The 25,779-nt window shown below is 44.2% G+C and overlaps 2 protein-coding genes and 1 long non-coding RNA gene across 3 annotated transcripts; 1 reads left to right on the plus strand and 2 right to left on the minus strand.

Moving 5' to 3' along the window:
• Nucleotides 1–883: 883 nt before the first annotated feature.
• On the minus strand, nucleotides 884–12,587 carry psmb2 (proteasome 20S subunit beta 2). Its single transcript, XM_056416569.1, has 6 exons — nucleotides 12,410–12,587; nucleotides 11,349–11,471; nucleotides 10,657–10,727; nucleotides 2,247–2,409; nucleotides 2,080–2,129; nucleotides 884–1,112 (listed from the first exon to the last, which is right to left on the minus strand). Exons 1-6 carry the CDS (start codon nucleotides 12,498–12,500, stop codon nucleotides 1,011–1,013), a joined length of 600 nt encoding a protein of 199 aa, XP_056272544.1. The 5' UTR covers nucleotides 12,501–12,587; the 3' UTR covers nucleotides 884–1,010.
• Nucleotides 12,588–12,713: 126 nt separating this feature from the next.
• Nucleotides 12,714–14,249, plus strand: cdca5 (cell division cycle associated 5). Its single transcript, XM_056416556.1, has one exon. The coding sequence runs from the start codon at nucleotides 12,778–12,780 to the stop codon at nucleotides 13,615–13,617; it is 840 nt and encodes a 279-aa protein (XP_056272531.1). The 5' UTR covers nucleotides 12,714–12,777; the 3' UTR covers nucleotides 13,618–14,249.
• Nucleotides 14,250–20,737: 6,488 nt separating this feature from the next.
• LOC130200085 (uncharacterized) lies at nucleotides 20,738–21,513 on the minus strand. Its single transcript, XR_008832978.1, has 2 exons — nucleotides 21,459–21,513; nucleotides 20,738–21,300 (listed from the first exon to the last, which is right to left on the minus strand). It is a non-coding gene; the product is annotated as an uncharacterized LOC130200085 (long non-coding RNA).
• Nucleotides 21,514–25,779: the final 4,266 nt, after the last annotated feature.

A 25,779-nucleotide genomic window follows, 5' to 3' on the forward strand; every position in this document is an offset into this window, starting at 1 on the left:
GAGTTTTCTTAAGCTGTAAGCCATAATCAGCAATATTAAAAGAATAAAAGGCTTGCAATATTTCAGTTGATTTGTAATGAATCCAGAATGCATGACATTTGTTTTTTAAATTGCATTACAGAAAATAAAGAACTTTATCACAATATTCTAATTTTCTGAGACAGTCCTGTATATATATGTATATATAATTCTTCTAGTGGCTTTTTTTATTACCCAGAGCCGTCAACCGAGTGTGGAACCTCCGTAGACGCTTAGAAGACGACGGACGTGAGATTGAAAAGCAAGATGACCGTGATTTACAGTAAAGCACCGTTACCCGTCTGCATGCAGGTTAAAGGTCAAACGTGTTCTGATTCAGAGCGTGTCTGTAACCCGATTGGTCGGTTCTGTTGCGTCACAGAGGCGGCGATGAAGCTTTTCAGGCCATACTTTGAGTTTCTATCCACTCCTGGGTAAACTGCGCTTATTAACTCTGACATTCAGTGATGGGAAGTCAGAAAGCAGCTAGCATCTATTGAGTGGTATGCTAAATTAAATTAGCAATTTCCCCGAGAGGGATTCACAAAGTATGCTTTCTTGATTCATAATTAATATGAATAATAATTAATAACCCTAACCCTTGATTACATTATGATACAATACTAAATAGTAGATGGTTAAATTAAACCAAAGAATGTGGCCCTCATAAATAACAAAACTCCTATGGAGGGAAAAACTACTTTTCATATTTCCTCGTGCACGCATGTTTTATAACACGAGCGAGTGTACATTACCCAAACTCACTGAGCACAAGTGCAAAAGTACACAGCCAGGAGGCTGTTCTCTCTCCATGTGCAGATGAGTAGACTAGAGGGCGAGAGAAAGCACCACAGGGACGGACAGCTTGTATCTCAACTGTGTGTCACTTTTTATTGGAACAGAAAGAGCAAGGAGGTCAACGGTACAAAAAAAAATAGAAGCGGGAAAGAAAGAAACGAGGGCGTGAGGGTCGGTAGTTAAGCAGCGATCGGTCACTTTGAGCCGGAGGTGAGCGTCTCCAGGTCATGGATGCCCTCCTTGTCAATCACTCGGACGGTGAAGGAGGGGAGGTTCAGGATGAACCGCTTCCTCAGCTGGAGGAGGGAGAGAGGGAGAAGAAATATGAAGATTAAAAGGCATGAAGGAGGAGACTGGATGTAGAATCAAATAAAAAAGTAGAACCACAAAGGAGACGCAGTGATACAAATCCAAAACAACAAAGTGGAACGCTGACTATTTAAGGCAAATTGCCTGTGAGCCGTTAAAATAAAAAATGTACTCTCCCGTTTAAATGCAGTGAACGTATCGGCGTGTAATGGCTGCTCAAGGCTCGCCGAGAGAAGAATCCTACAGATTCACATCTAAAAATATATATATAAATACATCTATATAACTAGAACGGGCACTCGGTAGAGCGCATACCTTTACATATCACAAGATTGGGCATTGAATTATGAACATTTTGGCATTAGTTGCATGCCAATTGGATAGAAAGAAGAGTTTGACCTTTTCATGACCTTGACCTTTGACCCGATCGATCCCAAAATCTAATCAAATGGTCCCCGGATAATAACCAATCATCCCACCAAATTTCATGCGATTCCGTTTAATACTTTTTTAGTTATGCGAGTAACACGCATACAAATAAATAAATAAATACACGGCGATCAAAACATAACCGTCCGCATTGTCAATGCAAAGGTAATTCTCCACACACATCTGTGAAACAACAAATAAAAGCAATGCCACTTTGCCTCCCGCGGAGGAGCCAACGTGGGAACCTATTTCTGTTGTTGAAACCCTGCCTTGTGAAGACAGTTTGGCCGGCAGCCGTCCGCGCGGCTCGAGCCGAGGTCGGACGGGAGGTCGGCGAGGATGGAGCGGAATCCCAGCGGTGAGAGAAAATCTCGGTGACCGAGATTACGCCGAGGACACGTATTTGTCCGTTCCTTCGCAGAGCCAAGTCGGCCGAGTGACATAACGAACCATTAAAGACGATCGTTGCTCTCATTCACGTACTTACGAGAAAAAAACCACAACGTAAAAACGTCTCCAACTCACTTCCTCGATGCACTTCTTCAGCAGATCCACGGCGTCGTCTCGGGTCAGGTCTGGAGAGGAAACGAAAGCAGAAGGTCACGAGAGGAATTACAAGGAACGAGAGCGCCGCGTGACCAGCTCGACGCGCTCGACGTTAGTTCGCCACGGGGGCGTCCGCGAGCTCTGACCTGGTCTGTAGTGCTGGTCGAGAATGGAGAGGGTGAGGTAGGCCCCGTAGCCGTGGGCGGCGAAGGGCGCCTTGGCCAGGGCGGACAGGTAGTCCATGTAGTAGAGGCTGGGCCCGTCCGTGTCGTCGTAGCCCGCCAGCAACAGGTTGACGTGGTAGGGAGTCTGGGGGAGGGAGAGAGAGGGGGGGGGGGGGGTAAATCTGTGTTTTAGGCTCTTATTGTGGTGCTTTTGTAGTTCGACGATGTTGAGGAAATGTTACTTTCTGTATTCTTGTTGTTCTTAGTTTGTACTCTTGGTTGATGCACTTACTGTAAGTCGCTTTGGATAAAAGCGTCTGCTAAATGACACGTAATGTATTAATGTAAAGTAAAATAAAGAAATCGGTTAGTTCTCTCGTGCTGCTGCTGCACGATGCGAGCCAACGTCCATTGAAATAAAATAAAAACTACATTTTAAAAGCGAGTCCCTCTGTCGTGTGAATGCGTGTTTCACATCTTAGTTCCTACTATATTTAAATGTGTTTTTAGTCACAGTTATTGTAGTTGTTTGTTCATTGTATTTGCGTTCTTTGTACAACAGCGTGTCAAACAACGGCCAAGCAACTGACGGTGATGTTCTGTACACCCCACACAGAAAAAAGATTTAAACTAAATAAAAAAGGTCCCATTGGCAACGAGCGGCGTCTCCGACGGGATCGGGACGTCTCACCGCCCGAACGCCACAACTTCTGTTTCTCAGCTATTTGGGATTCTTCGTTACCTTGTTGACCTAAAAGATGCACACACCATAAACAGCAGAGAGGTGTGTGTGTGTGTGTGTGTGAGAGAAAGGGCGTCACAGGACAGAGGAGGGTGAGTGTGCATTTGTGTGCAAGAAGGAGGGGGGGGGGGGGTGGATCATAGTGTCACTGGCAGTGTGACATCTGCTGGGAGTCAGCACCCCCTGTTGCACCCGCCATCGCGCCCTCCCTCCCTCCCTCCCTCCCCCCGACCCCCCCGCCTTCACCCCGAGCCCTGGAGTAGCGCGAGGGCTCATTAAAAACTTTTAAAGTCGTTTCTCTTGCCCCTTCCTCTCCCCCCTCCATCTCTTTTTAAATTACATCTTTTACGCTCCCAGCCTCTTCTCCCTTCTCTTCCTCCAAAACACTAATGTTCTCTCTTCGTTGTTGCGAGCCACTGTTCCTCATTTAAAAAAATAAACAATTCCCTTTAAAGATAGACTTTTGTTTCTTCTTCTTCTTCTTCATTCAAAACAATTTGTGGCCTAAATTCTTGACGGCGATAGAATCCATGCGGTGGTCCAAATGCCGACGTGACTCGCCTGTCGCCGGGCGAGTTAGCGATCTGCACACCTGCCCCCCCCCCCACCCGCCAATTTCTGGGACTCGTGCGTTCGCTCGGCGTTTGCCACCAGGGCATCGCCGCGCTCCCCGTGGAGCTTCCATCGTCTGTGTTAACGATGGTTTTGAATCCACACACACACACACACATACATGTGAGAAACGTGTGTGTGTGTGTGTGTGTGTGTGAGTTTGTTCAACGGGCGTGAATCTCAGGATGAATATCTTAGTGTGTGTGTGTGTGTGCGCGCTTCAACTCCTCCGTGAGCCTGCGAAAGCCCCAGTGGCGTCCCCCCCCCCCCCCACTAGACACCTGTCTCGCTGGTTACAATGTAACAATAATATGGACTTGGCATCAAAATAACCTTCCCGTGTCACCTTGGAGGGAAGCAGGCACCTTGTTACCCAGCCACCTGAACTCACACCACACAATACACATCATGTTTTACCCTCATCTCACCCGCCCCTCACCCCCCCTCACCCGCCACCCCCAGACAAACAAGTTTCACCTGAGCGAGACACAAAGCCGCTACTACGCCCGTTGGTTTCTCCCAGGGAATCGTTTCTGGGAAGATATTTTTGGGAAGTAAAAACTTGAATTTGCAGACGGGTTCCGCTCCGTGGCGAGCAAGAGGTAGCAGACGCTTAGCTCGGGGACTGGTGCAGGATTTGGGGCTTTTTTTTGCTTACAAGTCTGTCGACCAAGTGTGTGAAGCTACTTCTAGAAGCATAAAGATTGGAAGCGAGTGTGTGTGTGTGGGCGTGTGTGTGTGTGGGGGGGGGGGGGCTAAGCTAAGCCAAGCCTAGCTTCACACACTTGCTGTACAGATTTGAGTTTTATATCCACCTACGAATAAGCAAAATGTCCCACAATGCAGCAGCATTGCTTCAAGACAACGTCGTATCCAGAGCAATTTTTTTAAAGCTTTAGTTGCGACACAAATTAAGGTCAGGCCTCTAAAAACTATATATGCCAAACTCAATCCCCAAACTCCCCTCCACCACGTTCCAGCACCCCCTCTCCCCCTCTCCTACTTCCCACCTCCTCCCCCGTATTCTTTGCACCCTGCCCCGGGGTGTGTTCTCTTTATTGGCATTTCTCCTCAATCTGCTGTATTAATTGTTCATCTGTGCAGGAGCTGGGGAGCCGCCGCCGTGTGCAATATGGCGCCAGTAATTATTTGTACCCATTGTGTGCTCGCGACACAAAATATTTTATGTGGGGCCAGCTGTAGATCAACAAACCACGAGCAGAGGCGAACTGTTGCTAAGGCCGGGCGATAAAAATTAAAAAAACACAGCTCGAACAGCACGGGGTCGACTGAGCAAACGCCTCAACACATACAAATAAAAACAAAACCGGATGACTGTGACATCATCTAAAAATGTGATATTGATAAAGCACCCTCGTCTGACCTCACGTCTCGGCCTCCTCAGCCCGTTTATTGAAGAGCAAATGAATCTCCGATGGCCGTCGACACGCAGTCTCTTTGCAAATGGCGCAGCTCATCAGAAGCTCAGACCAACAGTTTGCAGGGTTCTTACACATTTGGACCGATGGATTTCCAGGACTTTAAACCAAATGTCCATGACTAAACTGAAATCTCGGTATAAACATGAACAATTCAGAAAATGTTGTGTATTGGGAGCTTATGCCGGCTTATATTTTATATATATATATATATATATATTTTTAGCGTCTTTCTTTAAAAAACAAATTTTATTATTTCAAACTCGGCGTAAATGAACATGCGATAACAAATTTCCATGACTTTTCCAAAACTTTGATGATTTAAGTTTTTTCCATGACTTTTCCAGGCCTGGAAATGACCATTTTATAATCCCATGACTTTTCCAGGTTTTCCATGACCGTACGAACCCTGAGTTTGGGAGTTTCTGTGTCGCTAAAACTTTGTTTTGCTCTGCGGTGATTTATTGATACGATGCACGCAGCAGAGTGCGGGCCTCAGGTGACGATGCGTACCGCTAGTTGGTTCTCTCTCTCTTTGTCTCCTCTAAAGCGTGAGAGGATGCAGCACTCCAGAGGTTAGCGGAGTTGTTTTTTTATGGACGGCCGGGTTGGTAAGCAAGCACACGGTCTTATTCAAGAGGGGGGGGGGGGGGTTCGCTCGCTCGGCGCCGACATGCTCCGCTGGGTTTAGCTAACGACGCACCTCCCGGAGGTCTGCAGCCACCGGGGTGGGGGTGGGGGGGGGGGGTGCGACGACTCCCAGACTCCTAATTTATCCTGCAGGAATACGGCCGTCAGAATTAACAATACAACACGGAGGCGTTCATCATCCAGCGGGTTGTTCACCTACGGCTCTGGATGTGCCAGTATTTTTTTGGGGGGGGGGGGGGGGGGGGGCGGTTAGAAGATGATTTAAGGATGGTATAGGAGAAAATATATAAGATTTGATATACAAAAGCAGATCATTATCTTTTCTTCCCACCTGGGCTTAAACTTCAATCAGCCGTGATTTTATCCGATTAATTGAACTGGATCAACGTGTGCAGCGAGTCCTCCAGACCCGAGCGGCGGCATCTTGGACTGCAGGCGTTTTCTCAGCTACGTCAACATTAACATTGTTTTAGTCAACGAATGTGACCAATCCATGAGCGCTCTGTTGTAGGGAATGTTTTGATACGAAAAATCCTGTTAAAATAAATATATATTACAGCACTAATCTAGTTCAAGTCACTTGAAATGACAGTGTTGATAGATGTAGGCCGTTCAGTAGGATACATTTCTGTTGCTATTAACATGTTATACAAATGATCCGATTTCTGAAATGATTAGTTGAAACAATTCACAGGAAATATATCTTAACATTAAGATATTTTTTTAATTCCAACTTGCAAAATAATGGAAAGCTTCTTCGAACTTGAAAAGTTTGATGCTGTTTATTGAATAGATGTGTGTGGGGTTGCTTGTTGAAAATAAGAACTTTGAATAAGTTACCGTGGGCTCTGAAATTCGAGCGGCAACTTGAAAACCCAACGATTAATCTATCGATCGGAACGTAAATAATAAACTATTAATTAGAGTAGGAATGGAACGGGCTACACGCTTCAGAGAGAATCATTTCTGACCCAAAGAAGACAGAAAACGTGTCAGATCTCCGGCTTGTTTGTGAAACCGTTACTCCATGTTGATATTAAACGTTCGACAAACTTTACATACTCAAGATGGTCTGGGGCAGGAGACGACAGCATTGTAGAAAAAAAGAAAAAAAGGCTCCATTTATACAACATAATTTGCAAATGTCCATGCACTCTGGAGGTTGATGAATGCGAGCGCAGCGTAGCTGCAGGAAGGTGTGGGATGCAGAGGAGAAACTGCTACTGCTTCAGTTTCTGAGCACTCCTGAGAACATTAGCAAATCCTGCACTCATAATACCAAATTCATCACCGTGAGGCACAGAAGAAAAATAACGATACACTCGCCGCTCGTGGCGAGACATGAATATAAATGTCATCCTCCACAACATGTGCAACCTTGACGGAATGAAGCAAAGAGGAGGAAAAAAGAAATGTGCCCGCTCCTATAGGTCCCTCCTGTGCACACACACACACACACACACACACACACACACAGTCTGTTGTTGACTCCTACTCGTTCTCACACTCAAAGTCCATGTGGTGTTGTCTACTGGGCCTGGTTGCTTTCCCCCTGAGACCCCCCACACACACACACACACACACCACCTCCTCCTCCTGCTCTACCCCTATCCCCCGCTCAGTGTGTCCCACATTCCCTTCTCTGCCACACTAATTGTTTTTTGTAATTATTTTCACCCTTCTGCTATTGTGACAGGCAGCGGCTGCACTGCTCTTAACAAATTAGCGCGAGCGGTGCTTAAACACGCGGGTTACGATCAGCCGAGGCCGACTCCGAGCCGAGCCCGTACACCGAGAAGCACGCGTGAACACCGGCGTGTACCGGCGGGTGAAAGGCTTTTCCAGGTCCATTTAACCAAATGTTACTTATTTGGAAACATGGATAAAGAAAACCTATAGGCAGTGATGGATAATGTCAGCTGGAGCCGTAACAAACGTGCGTTCTCATGTTTTTACGTTTTAAAGCACACACGGTCTGCGCTTATTCAGCAGCTATTGGGCTTTGTGTTGTCGTTTTCCAACAGGACACCATCGATTATTTAGTTATATTTGAATGATGCTCTTTAACACTGATGCAGTGGGCAGTGTGGAGGCTCCTCTGGGCATAGAGGGTTCTGTGTGCTGCACCGTGAGTAAAGCACCACGAGGCACTCGTGAGTTTAGGGTGGATGAATAAACCGGACTGGATGAAGGAAACGAAAACCGTTTCCACGGAGCAGAGCAACGGGGATAAGCCACGCCCCCTCTCAGGCACGAATGAACCACGAATAAACGGGCGAGTAAACTCACCCGAGTAAAGCGTTGTCAGTTCTGTTTTTGAGTAAAGGGTTGGAAATTAATGGTTAAAAAAAAAATCTGATTTATCGAAAAAAACAATTGACAGATTATTTAAATAATCGTTAGTTGCAGTCCAGTTGACTGTCACGAAAACCAACAATGATGCTACATACTGAATATGGGGCCATCTTGCGAATTTGGGGCGGCACTGAACCTCCACTGACCTTTAAAAATGCATCTATTGACATTCACGTGTAGAACAAGTACCTAAAATACCTAAACTTGTACTTAATTCAGAGAGAAAGTCTCCATGCTGGTTTTCCAGTGAAGGCGTTTAAATCCAGTTATTGCGTGTGTGCCATTCACTATACTGCCGGCTTTAAAGTGTGTTTTGATTCTGCAGGGCTCCCAGGCCTCCGCAAGGCTTTAAGGACACATGATTACACAAAAAAAGCCCTGCACTCTGAGACATGTTTGGCATAAATAACGCAGCCAGCTGACAAATTAAAAACTGATAAACTGGCTGGTTGTTGGTGCCTAAGACAGGGTTCTTACACATTTTGACCAGTGGATTTCCAGGACTTTTCCATGACTTTAAACCAAATGTCCATGACCAAACTGAAGTCTCAGTATAAACATGAAAACTGTAGAAAATGTTGCGTATTGAGCTATCGCTGGCTTATATTTTAAGCGTCTTTCTTTAAAAAAACTTATTAATTATTTCAAACTCGGCTTAAATGAACATGTGATAACACATTTCCATGACTTTTATGATTTAAGTTTTTTCCATGACTTTTCCAGGCCTGGAAATGACCGTTTTAAAATTCCATGACATTTCCAGGTTTTCCATGAGCGTACGAACCCTGCTAAGAACCTTCTTTTGGTTTGCCCGTCTGCTTTTAGGTCAGATTTTTGGTTCTGAAGTGTCAAAAGGCCAACGCTGTGGTATTTGGACAATATACCCAGAGCAGCGTTGCCGCCGGGGTGGTAGACAGGGGCGGCAGGCTCAGGTGTTGTCAAGAAATCTCAAAGGGGGGGGGGGGGGAGATAGATCCTCCGTCACCACTCACAACAAGTTGACAAATGTACCCGGCTGTCAAGATGCATCGACTGGTTCAGTTCACAAGCTCCAGCTGATAAGGGCACAAACAGAGGTGTAATTACAGGTGAGGCTTAATTCCCACAAGAACATCACAGGAGGAGAGTCACGTCAGCAAGACAATTAGGTTTGAGTGCTTTTAATTTAATAAGAACGTTTTTATTATTTATTTCAAGGAAATTATGAGGAAACATATTTCTGATGAGGTTTGAGTAATCCACATACGGTTACCGTGCCCGCCATTTCAAGTGAGTATCGCTCTAAATGAATTAATTTGCGATTCCATCAGTCGTCCCCTACAGCCAAATGAGATGGTAAATTCTAACAGAGGAAGGTAATTAAGTTAAAATAGAAATTAAAATATTTATAGGCATGTTCACTCATTACTCCACGGTGAATACGCTTAATTCAGAGGGTGACCACTGGTACGTGGGGATTAATTAAATGTTTTGTTAACGGAGGGAATTTATACAGATACAGGTGTGTGTGAAATGGTTTGTTTAGTCATACAGGGGGGGGGTCTTGTAGTCTTGTTTTCAAAGCCAGTCGTCTATATTAAATACAACCCTATCTGACTATGTAGTAGAGGAAATTGTATTGAATGACAGTGAAAGCAATTAATTTACTTTTCTGGTTGCCTTTAGTTTGTTTTGGCAAAGTAGCTGTATAAGTTAGTTACTTTCTATTAAATGTGGTGTTTTAAATCGTAAAGAGTAATTATTTTCTGTGTGCGTCTCTTTTAAGAGTTTTTATTGAGGGAAAGAATAAAAACATCAATAGAGCAGGTGACTACAAGCTTTTGAAAGGCTCTGCATATATTCTGTTTAAAAAAGTGTGTAGCGAAATAAACAGTTGCATATCCACGACTGTTCACCAAAGAGCTGATTTACAAAATTTTAAAATAAATTTTTATGATAATTTGATTCTCTGTCTGCCGTGAGGAGAAAATGTTGCGTTTCAAAATCTCTTGTGTCCTTGTGTGCAGTGATGAGGTTCCAAACAGGGAAAGATGTGCAACATCAACTCAAAGAATGACTTTGTTTATGATAATATTCACATATATCATCAAACTGTTCCCTTAAAACAGACTAAGTCCTCCCGGGACACGAGAAAACAACTCTATCATAAGACGTTACTGCCACTGCTTTATGGGAAGCGGGACACCCCATTTACCAGCGCCAACAGGAACGAGTGATTTCAAACAAACACAAATAAACGAGTGGACAAATCCCTAATGGAAGTGACGAGTCATGCAGCTAAAATAAATACGTAGCATTCTACACTTTGCAATGCGGTAATTGTATGCTTTGACTGTGCAAGTGGGATTGTTTAATCGGATCACACACACAAGTGATCTGAAACTTGTAGTTTGACCCATTTCATTCCATCTCATGTACCACGAGTCCGTTTCGGTGTAGAGAATACTCGTCACCGTGCTCACAAAGCTTGTGCATTGAGACACTCTGAGATAGTTTTCTTGAAAATACGAGGACAGCCTAAAGCTCACATGGATTTTTACGACACGCGTGTTCCCCCATCAACGCGCGTCGATCGGGTCATCGTGATAGTTACCCTGCTTCGAAGGTAGTCCGCGAGATTCTTTCGTGTGAAGTTGGCTGCTGCTGATGGTCTGAGTTCATAACCTACACAAAAAAACAAGAAAGAAAGAAAGTGTTTATGAGTGTGCTTCTGTATATGATGCAATTACTATCAGGGTTCTTACACATTTTGACCAATGGATTTCCAGGACTTTAAACCAAATTTCCATGACTTTTTTATGACTGTAAATCAAATGTCCATGACCAAACTGAAATCTCGGTTTATCCATGAAACAGTGAGAACATTTAGTATTTAAACTGTGAATTCCAAAGCATACAGTAAACATTAAATGAAACAAATGACCAGCGAACTTTCCAGTTACGGTGTGTTCACTTGCAAGGGGAAAAAAAGAAAATTGCTGCGCCAGTATGAGAGCGTATGCCGGCTTATATTTTGAGTGTCTTTCTTTCTAAAACATATGAATTATGTCAAACTCGGCGTAAATGAACATGTGAATATAACATTTCCATGACTTTTCCAAAACTTTTGTGATTTAAGTTTTTCCATGACTTTTGCAAGCCTGGAAATGACCATTTTAAATTTCCATGACTTTTCCAGGTTTTCCATGACCGTACGAACCCTGTACTATGTATTATGGCTTGGAAGAAGAGACTTCCGAAGGAGAGGGAAGGTGTTTACCACACAGTCCAAACAGTGACGCTTACCATTCCTCATTTTGTAGAGCTGAACGTTTTTCTGGATGTACTCTGCAAACTGGGCTGTGTCCCCCGCTTCTCCAACACACAGCAGCAGGATCTTCTCGCTAAGTTTGAACATCTTCTCGGCGTCTGGGGAAAAAAAAAAGAACGAGGAACAGTTTATTGTCGTTGTTTTTGCCCACGAAATATTTTAAGAGGCCATTAAACCTACTGAGCAACGTCTGAACCCGTCACCTCTTTCACTATCACATAAGAGGTTCACGCTAACCATAGCTTGATATTAAAAAACATAAAATGATGTTTAATCCTGGTAATAAGTGAACATAGTTGTTGGCATAGTGTTGGAAGTAGAACAAAAAGAATAGTCCCCACACTGCGTAACCCTCCTGTTACCTTTGGGGTCAATTTGACCCCATTCAATTCAATGTTTAACGTCTCTAAACAAACGATTGACATCATTTTTTGGGGGTTCATATGTCATGACTTTTCCTAATTTATTGGGGACAACTGGAAACACCTAAAATTCACATGATAATATGTTTTCAATGTCCTGAACACAACTTAGAAATGTGTAAATTTGTTTTTCACTGTGTAAAACATATAAGAAATATCAACTATATTATTTATTTAAAGGGCTATTTAGGTAAACAACAAACAAACAACCATAAAGTGACACTTAAACTTGGGAAAAAATATAAATTCTAATAATTTTCTGGAGGTTTTAATTGCTGGGGTCAAATTGACCCCACGGGTAAAATATGTTAGTAAATGTGAAGGTAACAGGAGGGTTAAACACAAGGAAGATAATGCGTCTGTAATGTCTTGTAGCTAACATAGCGGTTAGCTTTGCTGGCTCAAGTCGCATTAGGAATAAGTGGTTATACTTTAATAATAGGGACTTTACACATTACACGTCAATGTGGGAGGAGAAGAAACAACTTTGAGCCCATTTATCAGTCAACCAGTCTGGTTTGAGTGTGAACAAGAGCGATGACAACAGCTCCTGTGAGCATGTTTAGCTCCAGTCACCGGCTGAATGCTCCCGCTAAGCTAACGCGTTGTCATACCGTGCTTCATCTGAATGATGCTGTTTGCCGCCACATTGTCGGCGGCGACGAGGACGAAATCGGGTCCCTGTATGCCAATTAAATATTCCATCTTGGGAAAACAGCCGCGAACTGAACGATTCGTGTGAAATCAGAGGTAGCGGACGTCTCGTAACCTCGGCGGTGCAGATTACACAGCAAAAGTTTGAGATTGGTGGCGCGGCTTGATGTCGTCACCGGAAAGCGGCGGTGTCGTCATTTCTCCGCGACTTGGGCGCGCGATTTAAGATTTGAACCCACTGCTGTCGTTCGTGTGGTGACACGACGCCGAGGAGAAGCCGAGGAAACCCAGGGATACTTGTTTTATTCCACTGGGAAAAAGAGTCAATATGACAGACGGAACGCTCCGAACCCCAATGGCGGAGTGTAATAATCTCAACGGCCCACAGAGACGACGGTCGCCGCGTCTGAGTTCTCCTCCGCAGGCTCACGTCAAAGCTGACGGCAAAATGGCGCCGGCCTCTGTCGCTGTTAAACGCTCCATCGCGGTGAGGAAAATAGCGCCCAGGAAAACCGTCGCACCGTCGGAGCACGACAAGGAGAACACGCCGAGACGGTCGGTGTTGGAAAGCAGCCGGCAGAACAAACCGCAGGTGTCCACCCCGGGTCTGGTAGCGGGCCGCGGGGGCGCCTCCTCGGCGGCCAAGAAGAAGAAGAAGGAGGAGGAGGAGGAGGAGGCCGCGGTTCTGTCACCGATCCTCCCCTCCTCGCCGCCGGCCCCGTCTCACCCCAAACAGCCGGCAGTGGACGCAGAGGACGCGGTGTGGTCTCAGAAAGTGCGCCGCTCCTACAGTAGGCTCGGCGACAAGTCCTTCAACAGCCCCGGGGAGAAGTCCTCCCACAGCCCCGGCTGTCGGGGCAACATGTTCGGCTTCGACGAGCTGCAAACACCGGAGGTGGGTCCGAGGGTCCTGCGCTCCCGGACCGGGTCGGAGGTGTCCCGCGCCCCCCCCTCGGCTGCTCTGAACTCATTCACGTCACTGCTGGAGGCGGAGCACTCGGCGGTCCTCGAGCAGGACTTGCACATCCCCGGTGTGGTGGTGGTGAAGGAGAAGAGGACTCGGAGGAAGAAGGTCCAGCAGATCGGCACCACGGAGCTGGACGCACTGGCCGCCCGGCTGAACGCAGAGTTCGACGAGGCGGAGGAGTTCGAGCTGCTTGTGGAGTGAATCACGTGACCGGACGACTCGACACACTCACGTTTCTGTACAGTTCCTGCTCTGTGTACATGTCGATGCTTTGGAGTTTAATATTTTTGGTTGTGCCTTTTTTGTGTGTATCTGGTTGTTAAGACGATTGTTATCTAGACAAGTAAAAACTAAAGTAGCGTTCTTTGTTTTGGTTCATTATTGAGACATTATACACATTTTATATTGTGATCAAATATCTTCTATTTGTCATAAGGTCCAACTTAGAAAAACACAATTTGCATTTTGCAAGTTTGCTTTTTAAATAAGCGTTGACAGGGTTTTTTGTCTTGGATCAGGCCCTTGATAGATATAGAGGGGGAATAATGTGACGGTTTAATCATAAATTGTTTGTGTGCTTTGACACACTATTTGCAGGATGTCAGGAGGCAAATTGAAGATGTGGCATTTTGTATTTCTTATTTGACTGGAAAAGCACAAAGATGTTTGCAGAAGTTCAGTGGTGACTATTATGCTGCCTTTTTAATTCTGTTTTACAGCCATTTAAATGTCATACCGTTTCACAGTGAGATTAAGATATCACCATGTTGTAGATTTATCTTTTTAAGCTGCACTTGTCCATAATTAAACATTAAATTGCATGTAAATGTAAACTTATCTAATCATTGAAGTCACCAGAGTCGACATAGAGGTTCATTTATTCCCATTCTTTTCTGTTGTGCCAAAACATCACATTCTAGGACTTCATCCATGTTTTCAGTGATGGCTTTAGTAACGTTGACCTCGATACAACCACAGCGCAAATGTGCAATGTAATTCTTTAGGGGCCCCTAATAAGGTTCTAGCCCGCTGACTGACAACACACACACACACACACACACACACACACACACACACACGGCCTGGGCCACCATTGGCTCTGACTGCAGCCGTCAGTCTGCATTTAATGAGCATGGTGGACAGGTACAACGTTTTCCTCTGAGCCTCTTAAAGGTGTAAGTGGACATGTTGCATAATGTGCACTAACGAGAGGGAGAAGGAGGGTTGTTAACCCGCCATGTCTGCCTCCTCTCAGATTAACTGGAGAGTCTTCCAGTCCAACCTGGTGCTCTGGCACTTTAATTGATTCTTTGAGGGATTACCAAACCACCTGGTCCATGTTTCCACATCTGTAAGGAAAACCACGTTATTAAATGACAAGCCACTTGTGAACTTCAAAATGTTGGGTTTAAACATAAAATGTAATATATATTTGACCACTATATGACAAATGACCTGAAGCCAGCATTGTTTTGTTAAGTGATACAACAACGTTATAAGATGTGTGATACTCCATAAAGGATAAGCTAAAAGAAACTTGTAATATATACCCATCGCTGTTGCAACATAACCCTGCAACGCGTTGATGAAACGTGGGAACTTTAAAGTCACAGCTGGAAGTGACTCTTCAGCTGCTTCTCCATATCGCGTTATTGGTGCATAATCACTGCGACTTTTATAGCGCCTATAAAACACGTCACAGCTGTACAGCAACCCCAAAAAAATGATAATAACATCGAGGTGGAATAAATAAACCCTCGAGATCTGCGGAGGAAGACGCCGACACACACCTTCATGAAACTCCGCGAAGCCGGTTGTTTGCATCTGCCGAGCGCGCGCACGCACGCACGCGCACGCTGATAGTATTTGGGGTGACGGGTGTGTGGAGTAAACCCACAATTTGCTCACGTGTTTTGAGTGCGCGCGAGGGGCCCCCGCTCCTCCTCAGGTGCACGTCACGTGATCCTTCTGGCACGTCAGCTCCCTGGGAGAGGAGAGACATGTTTTAACTTTGTTTTTTCTTTCTTCTCCTTTTTTGTTGCAGAGTACAACACATGGAGGCTTTGCCTGTATATATTTTTTTAACAAAGGCGTATTCATGTTTCTGTGTCACTATGAGACTGGAAGTTCTAAATGAGGAGTGAGGCAGCAGCTCGTGTGGGTTTACATCACTGCTGCTGCCTATAAGAGTCTGTTCATGCGGATTTTTTTTGGGGAAGGTTTGATATTTTACACTCATATATTCATGTGTTTTATCCCCCCCCCCCCTCCTCCTCTCCCTCCCCACATTTCACTCACGGCAGTTGTCGCTGGTTCAGCTTGACTGCTTCGTTAGGGCTCATCATTTGCATTCAGATTAATTATCTAATTACCGACAAATGTCCGGCGGCCACCCCACACTCCGGCTCGTCAGCTCTCAGCCTGTAATTATTTTAATCATTTACTTTCATCTGGAGCGTTCTTGCCATTCTCCTGTGTTTAGAGGCCATTCTTAATTACCCTGCCAAGACACTCTTTTTCCATGAGAGGGAGGGAGGGAGGGGAGGAAGGGAGAGATTGGGTGAGGGGAAAAGCGCGTGAGCGAGAGAGCGAGCGAGAGAGAGAGAGAGAGAGACCAATGGGGACGTGATCCAGAGGCTTTGGCAGCACAGAGGAAGCTCCCTGCTCTGCTGGATGCTCTTTCCTCTCTCTCTCTCTCTCTCTTTTTTTGGTACTCTCTTTCTCTTTTTTTCTACTCTCTGCATACCCCCCATCCCCCCCCCAAACCTATCTACCCCCCAACCAACTTCCTCATCTCTCCTCTCACTCACCCCTCCTTCCCCCCACGTTATACTTCCTCCCTTTTTAAAATGTTTTTCTTTTTCTTCTCTCCCTTTATCGCAAGCACACACAGGAATCGCCCGTGGGCCTCAGTGCTCTGACTGCTAATACACTGACACACGCACACACACACACACACACACACACACACACACACACACACACACACACACACACACACACACACACACACACACACACACACACACACACACACACAGAGAGAAACAGGCAGACTAGAGAGACAGAGAGAGAGAGTCATGCGCCCTGTTTGTGGCCCTCATCAGGATGCACACATCGCTCCACCATCTCTATAAATCTATATACCGCGGCTTTGCTTCCGTCTCTTTGTCTGTCCGCCGTCCCTCCGTCCGACAGACCTGCATGGCGGCACACTGCTGCCGGTCTGTCTGCCTGTCTGTCTGTCTGCAGCCTGTCTGTCTCTCTGTCTGTCTCTCACCGTATACATCCTCCTTCTCCTCTTCGGCTCCCCGTCCTCGATGAGGGACGGCGGGTCACCCCCCCCCCCTCCTCTCTATAGTGTGACCACTCCATAATGATGCTCTCACTCACCCCTTGAGCCACTCACCCCCCCCCCTCCCTCCCCTCCTCCTCCCCATCCGCCCCTGCCTGCTCTTGTTAAGATCACATGGGAGAAGTAAGAGGGAGATATATATACAAGCTTCTGTAATTGGGCTCTTGAATATTTAAGTCGGGATGAAAGTTTAATGAAAAGATGATTATCTACCAGTTTATCACGCCACTGTTTCATATTTCATTTCCACATCCTCGTTCGACGAGCCGCAATGTCCGACCACCGCAGCCGTGGACGCGCAGGCCTAGTGTGTGCGCGCGCGTGTGTGTGTGTGTGTGTGTGTGAGTGGAATGGGGGGGGGGGGCGGAAGTTACGATACACAGGAGACACTTTAAGAGATATAGAGATGGGACGTTTTGTCAAAGTCCAATTATTTCTGACTGTTTTATGGGATTCTGCCACATTGACAACAGCTTTCTTTCTCGCTCGCGGCATCGCAGCTTCCTCCATCATGCGGGTTCTCATCCAGGCGCAGTGGCAGCACAAGATGCGCAGAAGATATATATTTATTAGGGGACGTTTCTCTACAGCATAAGACAGGTGTGTTAGATGCTGATCGGGACGTTGGGTCCAAACTTCGGGTTGACTCGGTCCCATTGGAGCCACCATGCGTCCCCGTGGATCGGATCATGTTGGACATCACGTCGTGTTGCTGCGTCCCCCTGCAGCGGGTGGTCTGAGTTATGGTCCAGTGAGTGTTGGACTAAGAGAGGATCGAGGCCCTTTTGTCAACACCATGGGGGCCAAAGGAAGTTCTTTTGTTCTGCTCAGGTCCATTCTTCTTTATAATATGTTTTTATTATTAAGAGCAACGTTTTTCCAACATTGGTGGAGAAGAGTCACAAAGTCATTATATTAGCAACCATAATAAACCAGACAAGGATATGCATTGGAATCTATATGAAATCAACACTTTGTAGAAATAATTAAAATAAGAGGAAGAACACACAAAAGATCTGAATGCTAAAAAGTGCCGACATTGAAAAATATATATTCAAGAGCCAAAATTGTCCAAATTCACTAATCATGAAATAAGATAAATTCAAAAGTACAGAAGAACTATGACGGTGACTATTGTGTGTGCATTGTCACGTGATTAGTTCATGTTGCAGAGCTTTTGTCTTGTTGAGGCATTAATTAAGAGACACATTCAGAGCCGCGGCTTAACGCGTCAGATGGTGACTTAACCTCCTCAAAAGACCGTTCAATGAAATTAAAATAAATAAAGAAAAGCACAAGGACACTCTTTCCTTTATTTAATCGTGCGAGGATAAAACAGACGGCTGTTATTCATTCTCATTATTCATAATGGTGGCGACATTAATCCCTTTTTGCTGGAAGACGGTGTGAACAAAAAAGAGAAGCAGCATCGTGTAGCACTTATTTTTTGTGTGTGTGCCAAACCCCAGTGGAATAGTCGAGTTTTAAAGTGTGTGTGTGTGTGTGTGGGGGGATTACGATGAGGACCCACACATAGCCTTGGGGCCACAGTTTGGAGAAGAAGAAAAAAGAGGGGGACACGGTTTGGAGTACAGAGATTAGAGACCAAGGTGTGAGCAAGGAGCCCGCGTGGGGGTCAACATGGGGGGGGGGGGGGGGTGCAGGTTTTTTTATTTATTTAATATTTTTAGAAGGCGTGAACATTAACGTAGAGGTCAGGCCTCCACGAGAGGCCGGCGTGTCACGAGAAAAGAGAAATAAAGCACGAGCTGCATTCTTTGTCGTCTTTTGATTCATTAATAGTTGTGTTTTTTTTGTGTTGGCAAAATTGCAGAGATAAATTCATGAGCTGCATTATTAAACATCCCCGGCCTCATCTATACCCCCCCCCTCCCATTTACGTCACACACACACAAAACAAACCCAAAAACCTGTATGAAAGGGGATCCTCTGGGGACCGAGGGGAGTTAAAGAGTGTGTTAACCCGGACTCGAGAGTTACTTGGCTCTCACTTATACCCGTAAAAACGGTGGGATCCGTATCATTCTCGCTGTTTATCAGTTTTAATCCGCGATTTCACGGCGCCGAGGCGGGGGGGGGGGGGGGGGGGTGTTGGAGGGCGACCCGAGACGCTTGTCGCTTTTGTGGACAGGGGTGTCACCGTTTAGCCCCACCTCGACTCTCTGAGGTGGAGGAGGAGGGGAGGGGAGTGTTGGGGGGGGGGGGCGGAGAGAGAAAAAGAGCAAGTTAAATGGATCTGACAATCTGCAAACATTCCTACTGGCAGCTGCAATAGCAATTCTCCATAGTTCACCACCCCTTTGCGTGGTCATCGCCCCCCCCCCTCCCCCCGCCCACATGCCCGGCACACGCACCTGCCGCTCCCAGCCGCGCTTTCACCGACAGCCAGATAATCTATGGGCGGGTCCGGGGCCGGGGCTCTTGAGAAAACCCCTTATGCGTGAAAAGGCCCCTTCACGCGCCCTTTGTCGGCCCTGTTTTATGGGACAACATCGGCTTCATGAGGTCTGGGGGATTGTTCACGGGACTCTATAGAAGAGAATAATCCTTTCAGCCATGAGACGGATAAAAAAGTTTTAACCTGCTGTTTTCATATTTATTAGCTGGTTAAAACCGACGAGGCAGCTGAACCGTCAGCACACACACACACACACACACAGTCATGGAATCAAACACTGCTGCGTTGCGAGAGGGAGCAGCTATAATGGACCTGATTGCTTTAACTGACTCAGTGAAGTGAGTCAAGTGGGCGACCCTGAGGTCATGAGGCCTGTCGTCAACAGGTCGCCCCCCACACATTATTACATGTTCTGGTTGATACAAGTTTCCGATATCTTTGACCTTTTTTTTTCCTTCTTCTCTTTCCATCTGAAGTTGCGATGATGTATTTCTGCATGGTCCCTGGTGTTCAATTCAGTTTATTTGTATAGCCCAATTTCACAAATTTGTCTCGGAGTGTCACTGTTCACTTCAGAATTGAATTCAGTCAGTCAGTTGAGTGAATTTAGATTGAATAAATCTGTTGTTTATGAGATTGATATTTATTTAAATAACCGGGCTCGGCTGGTGTCTCGTTTAAATGAGATGTGTCATTAATTAATATGTTTTAGTCAAAATACCAGGAAGGGTTATTGTATTTAAACAAACCAACAAAGTACAAACATTTACTCAATACAACAACAAAGTAACAATATTTACCAATAACAACTCTGACTTGTTTAAAGTAATTTGATTACTTTACATTTTTACAAGAATTAAAATCCTTAATTGGCTAGATGGATAGATCCATCTACCCATCTGCATCCGTCAATCTATCATCTATCATCCATCTCTCCGTCCGTCCATCCCTCCATCCATCCATCTATCTATCCATCTATCTTGTCCATCCATCCATCTCTCCATCTTTCTATTTCTCCATCCATCCGTCCGTCTATCCTATCCATTTATCCGCCTGTCCATCCATCTATCATCTATCTATCCGTCCATCCATATATCATCTATCCGTCTATCCATCCATCTACCCATCAATCTATCCATCCATCTTTCTGTCCGTCCATCCATCTGTCCATCTATATCCGTCTATCCATCTTACCGTCCGTCCATCCATATTCATCTATCATCTATCTGTCCGTCAGTCCATCCATCCTTCTATCTATTTCTCCATCTATCTGTCAAACAAATAACTCATTGGATGAACTCCATTAAACTGTTTTTCATCCAATAATTATTTTTAACTCCAACTCAAATGTAGCAGTAATCAGTGCAATAAAATGTAATGAAGTTAGTCCAACTAATTATCAAATACAGCTCAAAGAAAATAACAATATTCATTAAATTAAATGTATTTGCGTTCGTCCAACTCAAGATATAAATTGGAAATTAATCGATAACTAATTAATATTTCATTTTAGAATGTAAACCCTCATTAAGATACATGACACCAAACACAGTTCAGGTTTTTATTACAAATTCTTTAAATAGCTTTAACGTGGTCAAAACTGACGAAATCACTTGTACGACTGCATTTAAAATATATATATATTTAACAAATAGAAAATAATAAACGGACTGATCAGGAAGTCAGTGACAATACATCTCAATTGATCTTCAATACACAGATGAAAGGTGTTAACATTTTTAAAGAACATTTTAAGAGGTGTTCCTCACCTGGAAACGGTTCACCTGCAACACCCAGCGAACTCAAAGAGAAAAGCAACTGGACTGGACTTATTCACTGTGAGTCATGCAGACAACTTGACGTTCAGCTGCTGCATCTTTAATTCAGCTTGTGCCCATCTTCATGATGACCTTCTGGAAGGTGACCTTGGAGTTGTCTGAAGCTTAGCTCAAGGGCACAAATGAGCCCAAACATGATGAACGCCACGATGACACCGTCCACGCCGTTTAGGACTTTAATGACTTCCATCGCGACTCCCACGTCCTCTGGTCCCCATCTCTTCGGGTGAAGCCAATCCCCATGACGGTGTTTGCAAGTTCCCTCTCTGCATCTTCAGGAGCAGAGGAACGACAAAGACACCGGACACTTGAGTAAAACCATAACAAAAATCTCTCTCTCTGTATATATATACACCGTTTATAAGTATGATGGAAATGAGTGATGGTAACACTGTTCCAACACTACATGGTATAACATATATCAACTGACCAGATACTCCTTGAAGAAAGAGTCTGGATCTTCATGGAGGTCGAGGGCGAGGCTGCTCACGATGATCTCCCTCCTGGTGTCGGTGTCAGACTGAAACTGGGACGACAATTCAAGAGAGAAATTCCTGTTCCGTCACTAACTGTCACAGTTTCAGCTCCACACCCTCCTCACTCCCCGTCGTCAGTCTAACTCTCTTCACCTGTTCACACACCTGTTGTCACAGTTCAGCTCCTCACTCTGTGGTTCAGTCACTCCCACTCATCAGTCTGACTTCCTTCACCTGTTCACACACCTGTCTTTGATCACTAATCAAATCCCTATATAGTCTCCTGCCACACACACACACACACACACACACACACACACACACACACACACACACACACACACACACACACACACACACACACACACACACACACACACACACACACACACACACACACCTTGCCAGATTGTTCTTCCTTTTCCATGCCAGACTCTCCAGCACTTGTTTCTAGATGGATTTCCTGTCGCCGACCCTGCCTGTCCCTGGTTAACCCGCTCGTCCAACTCCCTGATAACCTACCAGCCCTTCGTCCTGTTGATACTCTGCCTGCTGTTTCCAGAGTGTGGAATATAAATTCGAAGGATCCCTGGAGTCGAGGGTGCATTTGGGTCTACACACGAGTCGTTACACTAACTCTCTTCAAGAGCACACATGGCCCATGATGCAGCTTCATGGCCTTGGAGGTTTCTGTTTAGGGTGGCTGTGATTTAAAAGCTTAAGTAAATGTACATGGACAATCTGTGTATGGACGGGTATTGATAACTGCCCATGAGTCTAATTAAAATGTTGCAACAACAAAAACCTGCTATTAAGTTCAAACTGCATTCTTCACACCACATGCATCATCATAGAGAGAAGAACAGGTTCATTAGCCAATAACACACTCACAAGGATTCAGATCCGCTCGTGTAAGTTTTGAACATAAAGTCTGTTGCTGTCATTAGGAGGCGGCTTTAGGGGCTGTAATGTTGACCCAACTGCAAAAGAGGAGATCAATATATTATATTATATTTTAGTGTGTGAAATGCTGTAATCCTCCCAAGTCTTTGGGGCACTCGGATAAAATGTTAACATTTAGAATGGATGAGCTAAAGTAATAAAGTAATGAAAAAGTAAAAAATTAACACAAAGTAAAAAAGTAATGAAAAGTAATAAAGTAAGCAAAAGTAATGAAAAAAGTAAAAAATTAACACAAAGTAAAAAAGTAATGAAAAGTAACAAAGTAATAAAGTAATGAAAAGAAGGAAATAAAGTAGCGAGGTTCATTCTAAACTATAAAAACAAATACAGTTACTCACCAAATCATGTTATGAGTCGTTCATCTTGCTGCATCAGGTCAGACTGAGAACACGAGATCTGCTCATGCGTGTATCCCCAATTAAACACATTTATTTTACGTTGAGATGCACACAAATTAAAGTATTCCTACATTTTGTGTTACACCCATTAAATATAAAGATCTTCATTTTTGTAATTGATTTAATTAAATGTAACAAACCATATTTAAATGTGTCACCTCTAAGAAGGGCTTGAATAGTTTTTGGAGCTTGTGTATCTATCTATCTCCATATATCTATCTATCTATCTATCCATCCATCTATCTATCTATAACTCTATCCATCCATATCTATCCATCCATCTATCTATCCATCTATCTATTTATCTATCTATCTATTTATATATCTATCTATCTCTATCTGTCCATCTATCATCTATATCCATCTATCCATCTATCCATCTATCCATCTATCCATCTATCCATCTATCTATCTATCTATCTATCTATCTATCTATCTCTCCATCTATCCATCTATCTATCTTTCCATCTATCTATCTATGTGTTGTGTTGTTTCTCCTCTGACGACAGGTCTTTCTATCCAGTTCATCATGCACAGGCCTCGGGCCGAACCCCCCCCCCCTCCACCCTTCATCCCTCCCTACTCCTCTACCCCCCCCCCTCCCCCCCTGTCAAAGCTGATTGTTTCCACGCCAGCAGAGTGCTGCGGGCGGACACACTGTCACACTACATCAGGCAGAGGCCGCGCGGGGGGAGAGGGAGAGCATGATAGGGCGCGCGCGGATCTGCGCTCAGGGAGCTCAGCAGCCAGAGCCGAGGCTCTGGGCGGGGGTCCCCGAACTTCTTTTTCATGTCAAGGGCGTCCACGTACACACAAGACCGAGGCCCTCCGACCGTGTCTCCGAGGAATCAGAATATGAGAGAGAGAGAGAGAGAGATGGAAATAAATAAATATATAACACCGTCAATGTGACAGCAGGAGACGCGCGCATGCGCACAGAGAGGAACGGGCAGAGGTCAGGTGGATTTAGGCAAAGGGCATCACGTTTTTATTTATGAGGACTATTTTTAAAACCCAGCTCTAATGAGAACTGTACAAAAAATGGTGTGGAAATTTCAAAAAGGATCATCCTTAAACACCCGTGTTGCGAATACCTTTATAATAAGCTCATTTATAGTATAATAGAAACTGACATGTTTGTTTTTTGCCCCCAAGTTAACCCAGCATTGCGTCAGTTTAGTCCTATAGTGAGCTTATAGTGAGACACAAAACTTTATTTCTAATTATAGTCTGCATCCAAAAGTTATATGAGATGGTTCCAAATATGAGGAACATAATAGTTTTAATGACGAGAACATTGTGATCCAGGACACACAGACTGTCAGATGGCGAGGAAGAGGATTTTAAAGAAGTTCAGAGACACAACATCTCCCGAATAATAATGTCATTTGTAAATAATACACACAAAAAAGAATAAATAAACATGATTTAAATTATGTAAGACAACATGGACTCAAAGAAATTTCAGTCGTGTCAGAAGGAATGGTAAGAAAAGAGGGTGCCTGCCCAAAAAACAACTATTAACATTAATATCATATCATTGTGACCCCTTTAATACAAAGCTATATATACATTTGACCTCAGGTCATTGCATGTTGAGTCTACAGGTTTCCAAAAAATGTTTTCCATTCTTTTATTTAAATATTTGTTCACAAGAAAATAAAGCAAACATTTGAGGGTAGAGAAAAAAAACCTGATATAAATATGTTTTTATTTGTATGTCCTGATCTCAGGTCATGAACCGCTGCATCATATCAATTCAACATGTAGCGGAACAACAATCTCTTCCCTCCCGGGGGGAACCCTCTTCCAGATCCCAGGTGGCCCCCCTTGTTAAGTGCACCGCTGCTGGAGGATCCGCCCTGTGCGCACTCCGGCGACCCCTGCTGGCAGCGCGCAGGAACAGCAGCAGCTGCTCTGAGCCGAGAGGGTCTGTGATGGAGTGTCTCCCCCTAGTGGACGCTGCTCACTCTGCACCCTCAGAAGCCTCTGCGTGTGTCCTCCGGGTCAGAGATGAATGTATGTGTGAGCGTCCATAAAATGAAACACACACACACACACACACACGATTTCTCATGGATGATTTATTTTTTCCTTTTCATGTTTACAGCCGGAAATAATGAGAAAGATCGAGTGAAGGTGGGACAACAGCTGTGTCAGGGCACAGGTCAGGTAATGGGAGGTCAACTGAATTCATGTTGGATTCTAAATCAAGTTTGATAAGAATAAGAATATTTCGGTTATGCGTGGCCTGAATAATTATTTGAGGATTGTCTGTCTTGTTTTGTGGTGTTAGAGGGTTTATACTGCTCCTCCATATCATTGAATATCTATTGTTTGTTTGTTTTTTTATTATATTTTTCTAATTAAATAAGAAAGAAATAAGGGATGCTTTGTTTTGTTTTGTTTTTATAATTGAATATTGTAACTACTGAATTATTGTGTATTTCAAATGACAAAATATCCTAAATGCAATCATTCAGTAGATGATGTTTTCAACTTCTTTGTTTTTAATTGTTGGTGTACACACACACACACACACACACACACACACACATATATATATATATGCACACAAACAATCAAAAACAGAAAGAAGTAGAACACCTCATATACAGGACTGTCTCAGAAAATTAGAATATTGTGATGAAGTTCTTTATTTTCTGTAATGCAATTAAAAAAACAAAAATGTCATGCATTCTGGATTCATTACAAATCAACTGAAATATTGCAAGCCTTTTATTCTGATTTATTGCTGATTATGGCTTACAGCTTAAGAAAACTCAAATATCCTATCTCTAAATATTAGAATATCATGAAAAAGTATACTAGTAGGGTATTAAACAAATCACTTGAATTGTCTAATTAACTCGAAACACCTGCAAGGGTTTCCTGAGCCTTGACAAACACTCAG

The sequence above is a fragment of the Pseudoliparis swirei genome, chromosome 1 (genome assembly GCF_029220125.1).
Source record: "Pseudoliparis swirei isolate HS2019 ecotype Mariana Trench chromosome 1, NWPU_hadal_v1, whole genome shotgun sequence".
Classification (NCBI taxonomy): Eukaryota; Metazoa; Chordata; class Actinopteri; order Perciformes; family Liparidae; genus Pseudoliparis; species Pseudoliparis swirei.

Coding starts and splice junctions, on each gene's coding strand:
- psmb2 (XM_056416569.1), bottom strand. CDS start 12,500: ATGGAATATTTAATTGGCATACAGGGACCCGATTTCGTCCTCGTCGCC. Junction 10,728..11,348: donor GCTCTACAAAATGAGGAATG/GTAAGCGTCACT, acceptor TTTTTTGTGTAG/GTTATGAACTCAGACCATCA. Junction 2,410..10,656: donor CGGACTACCTTCGAAGCAGG/GTAACTATCACG, acceptor TCCCTCCCCCAG/ACTCCCTACCACGTCAACCT.
- cdca5 (XM_056416556.1), top strand. CDS start 12,778: ATGACAGACGGAACGCTCCGAACCCCAATGGCGGAGTGTAATAATCTC.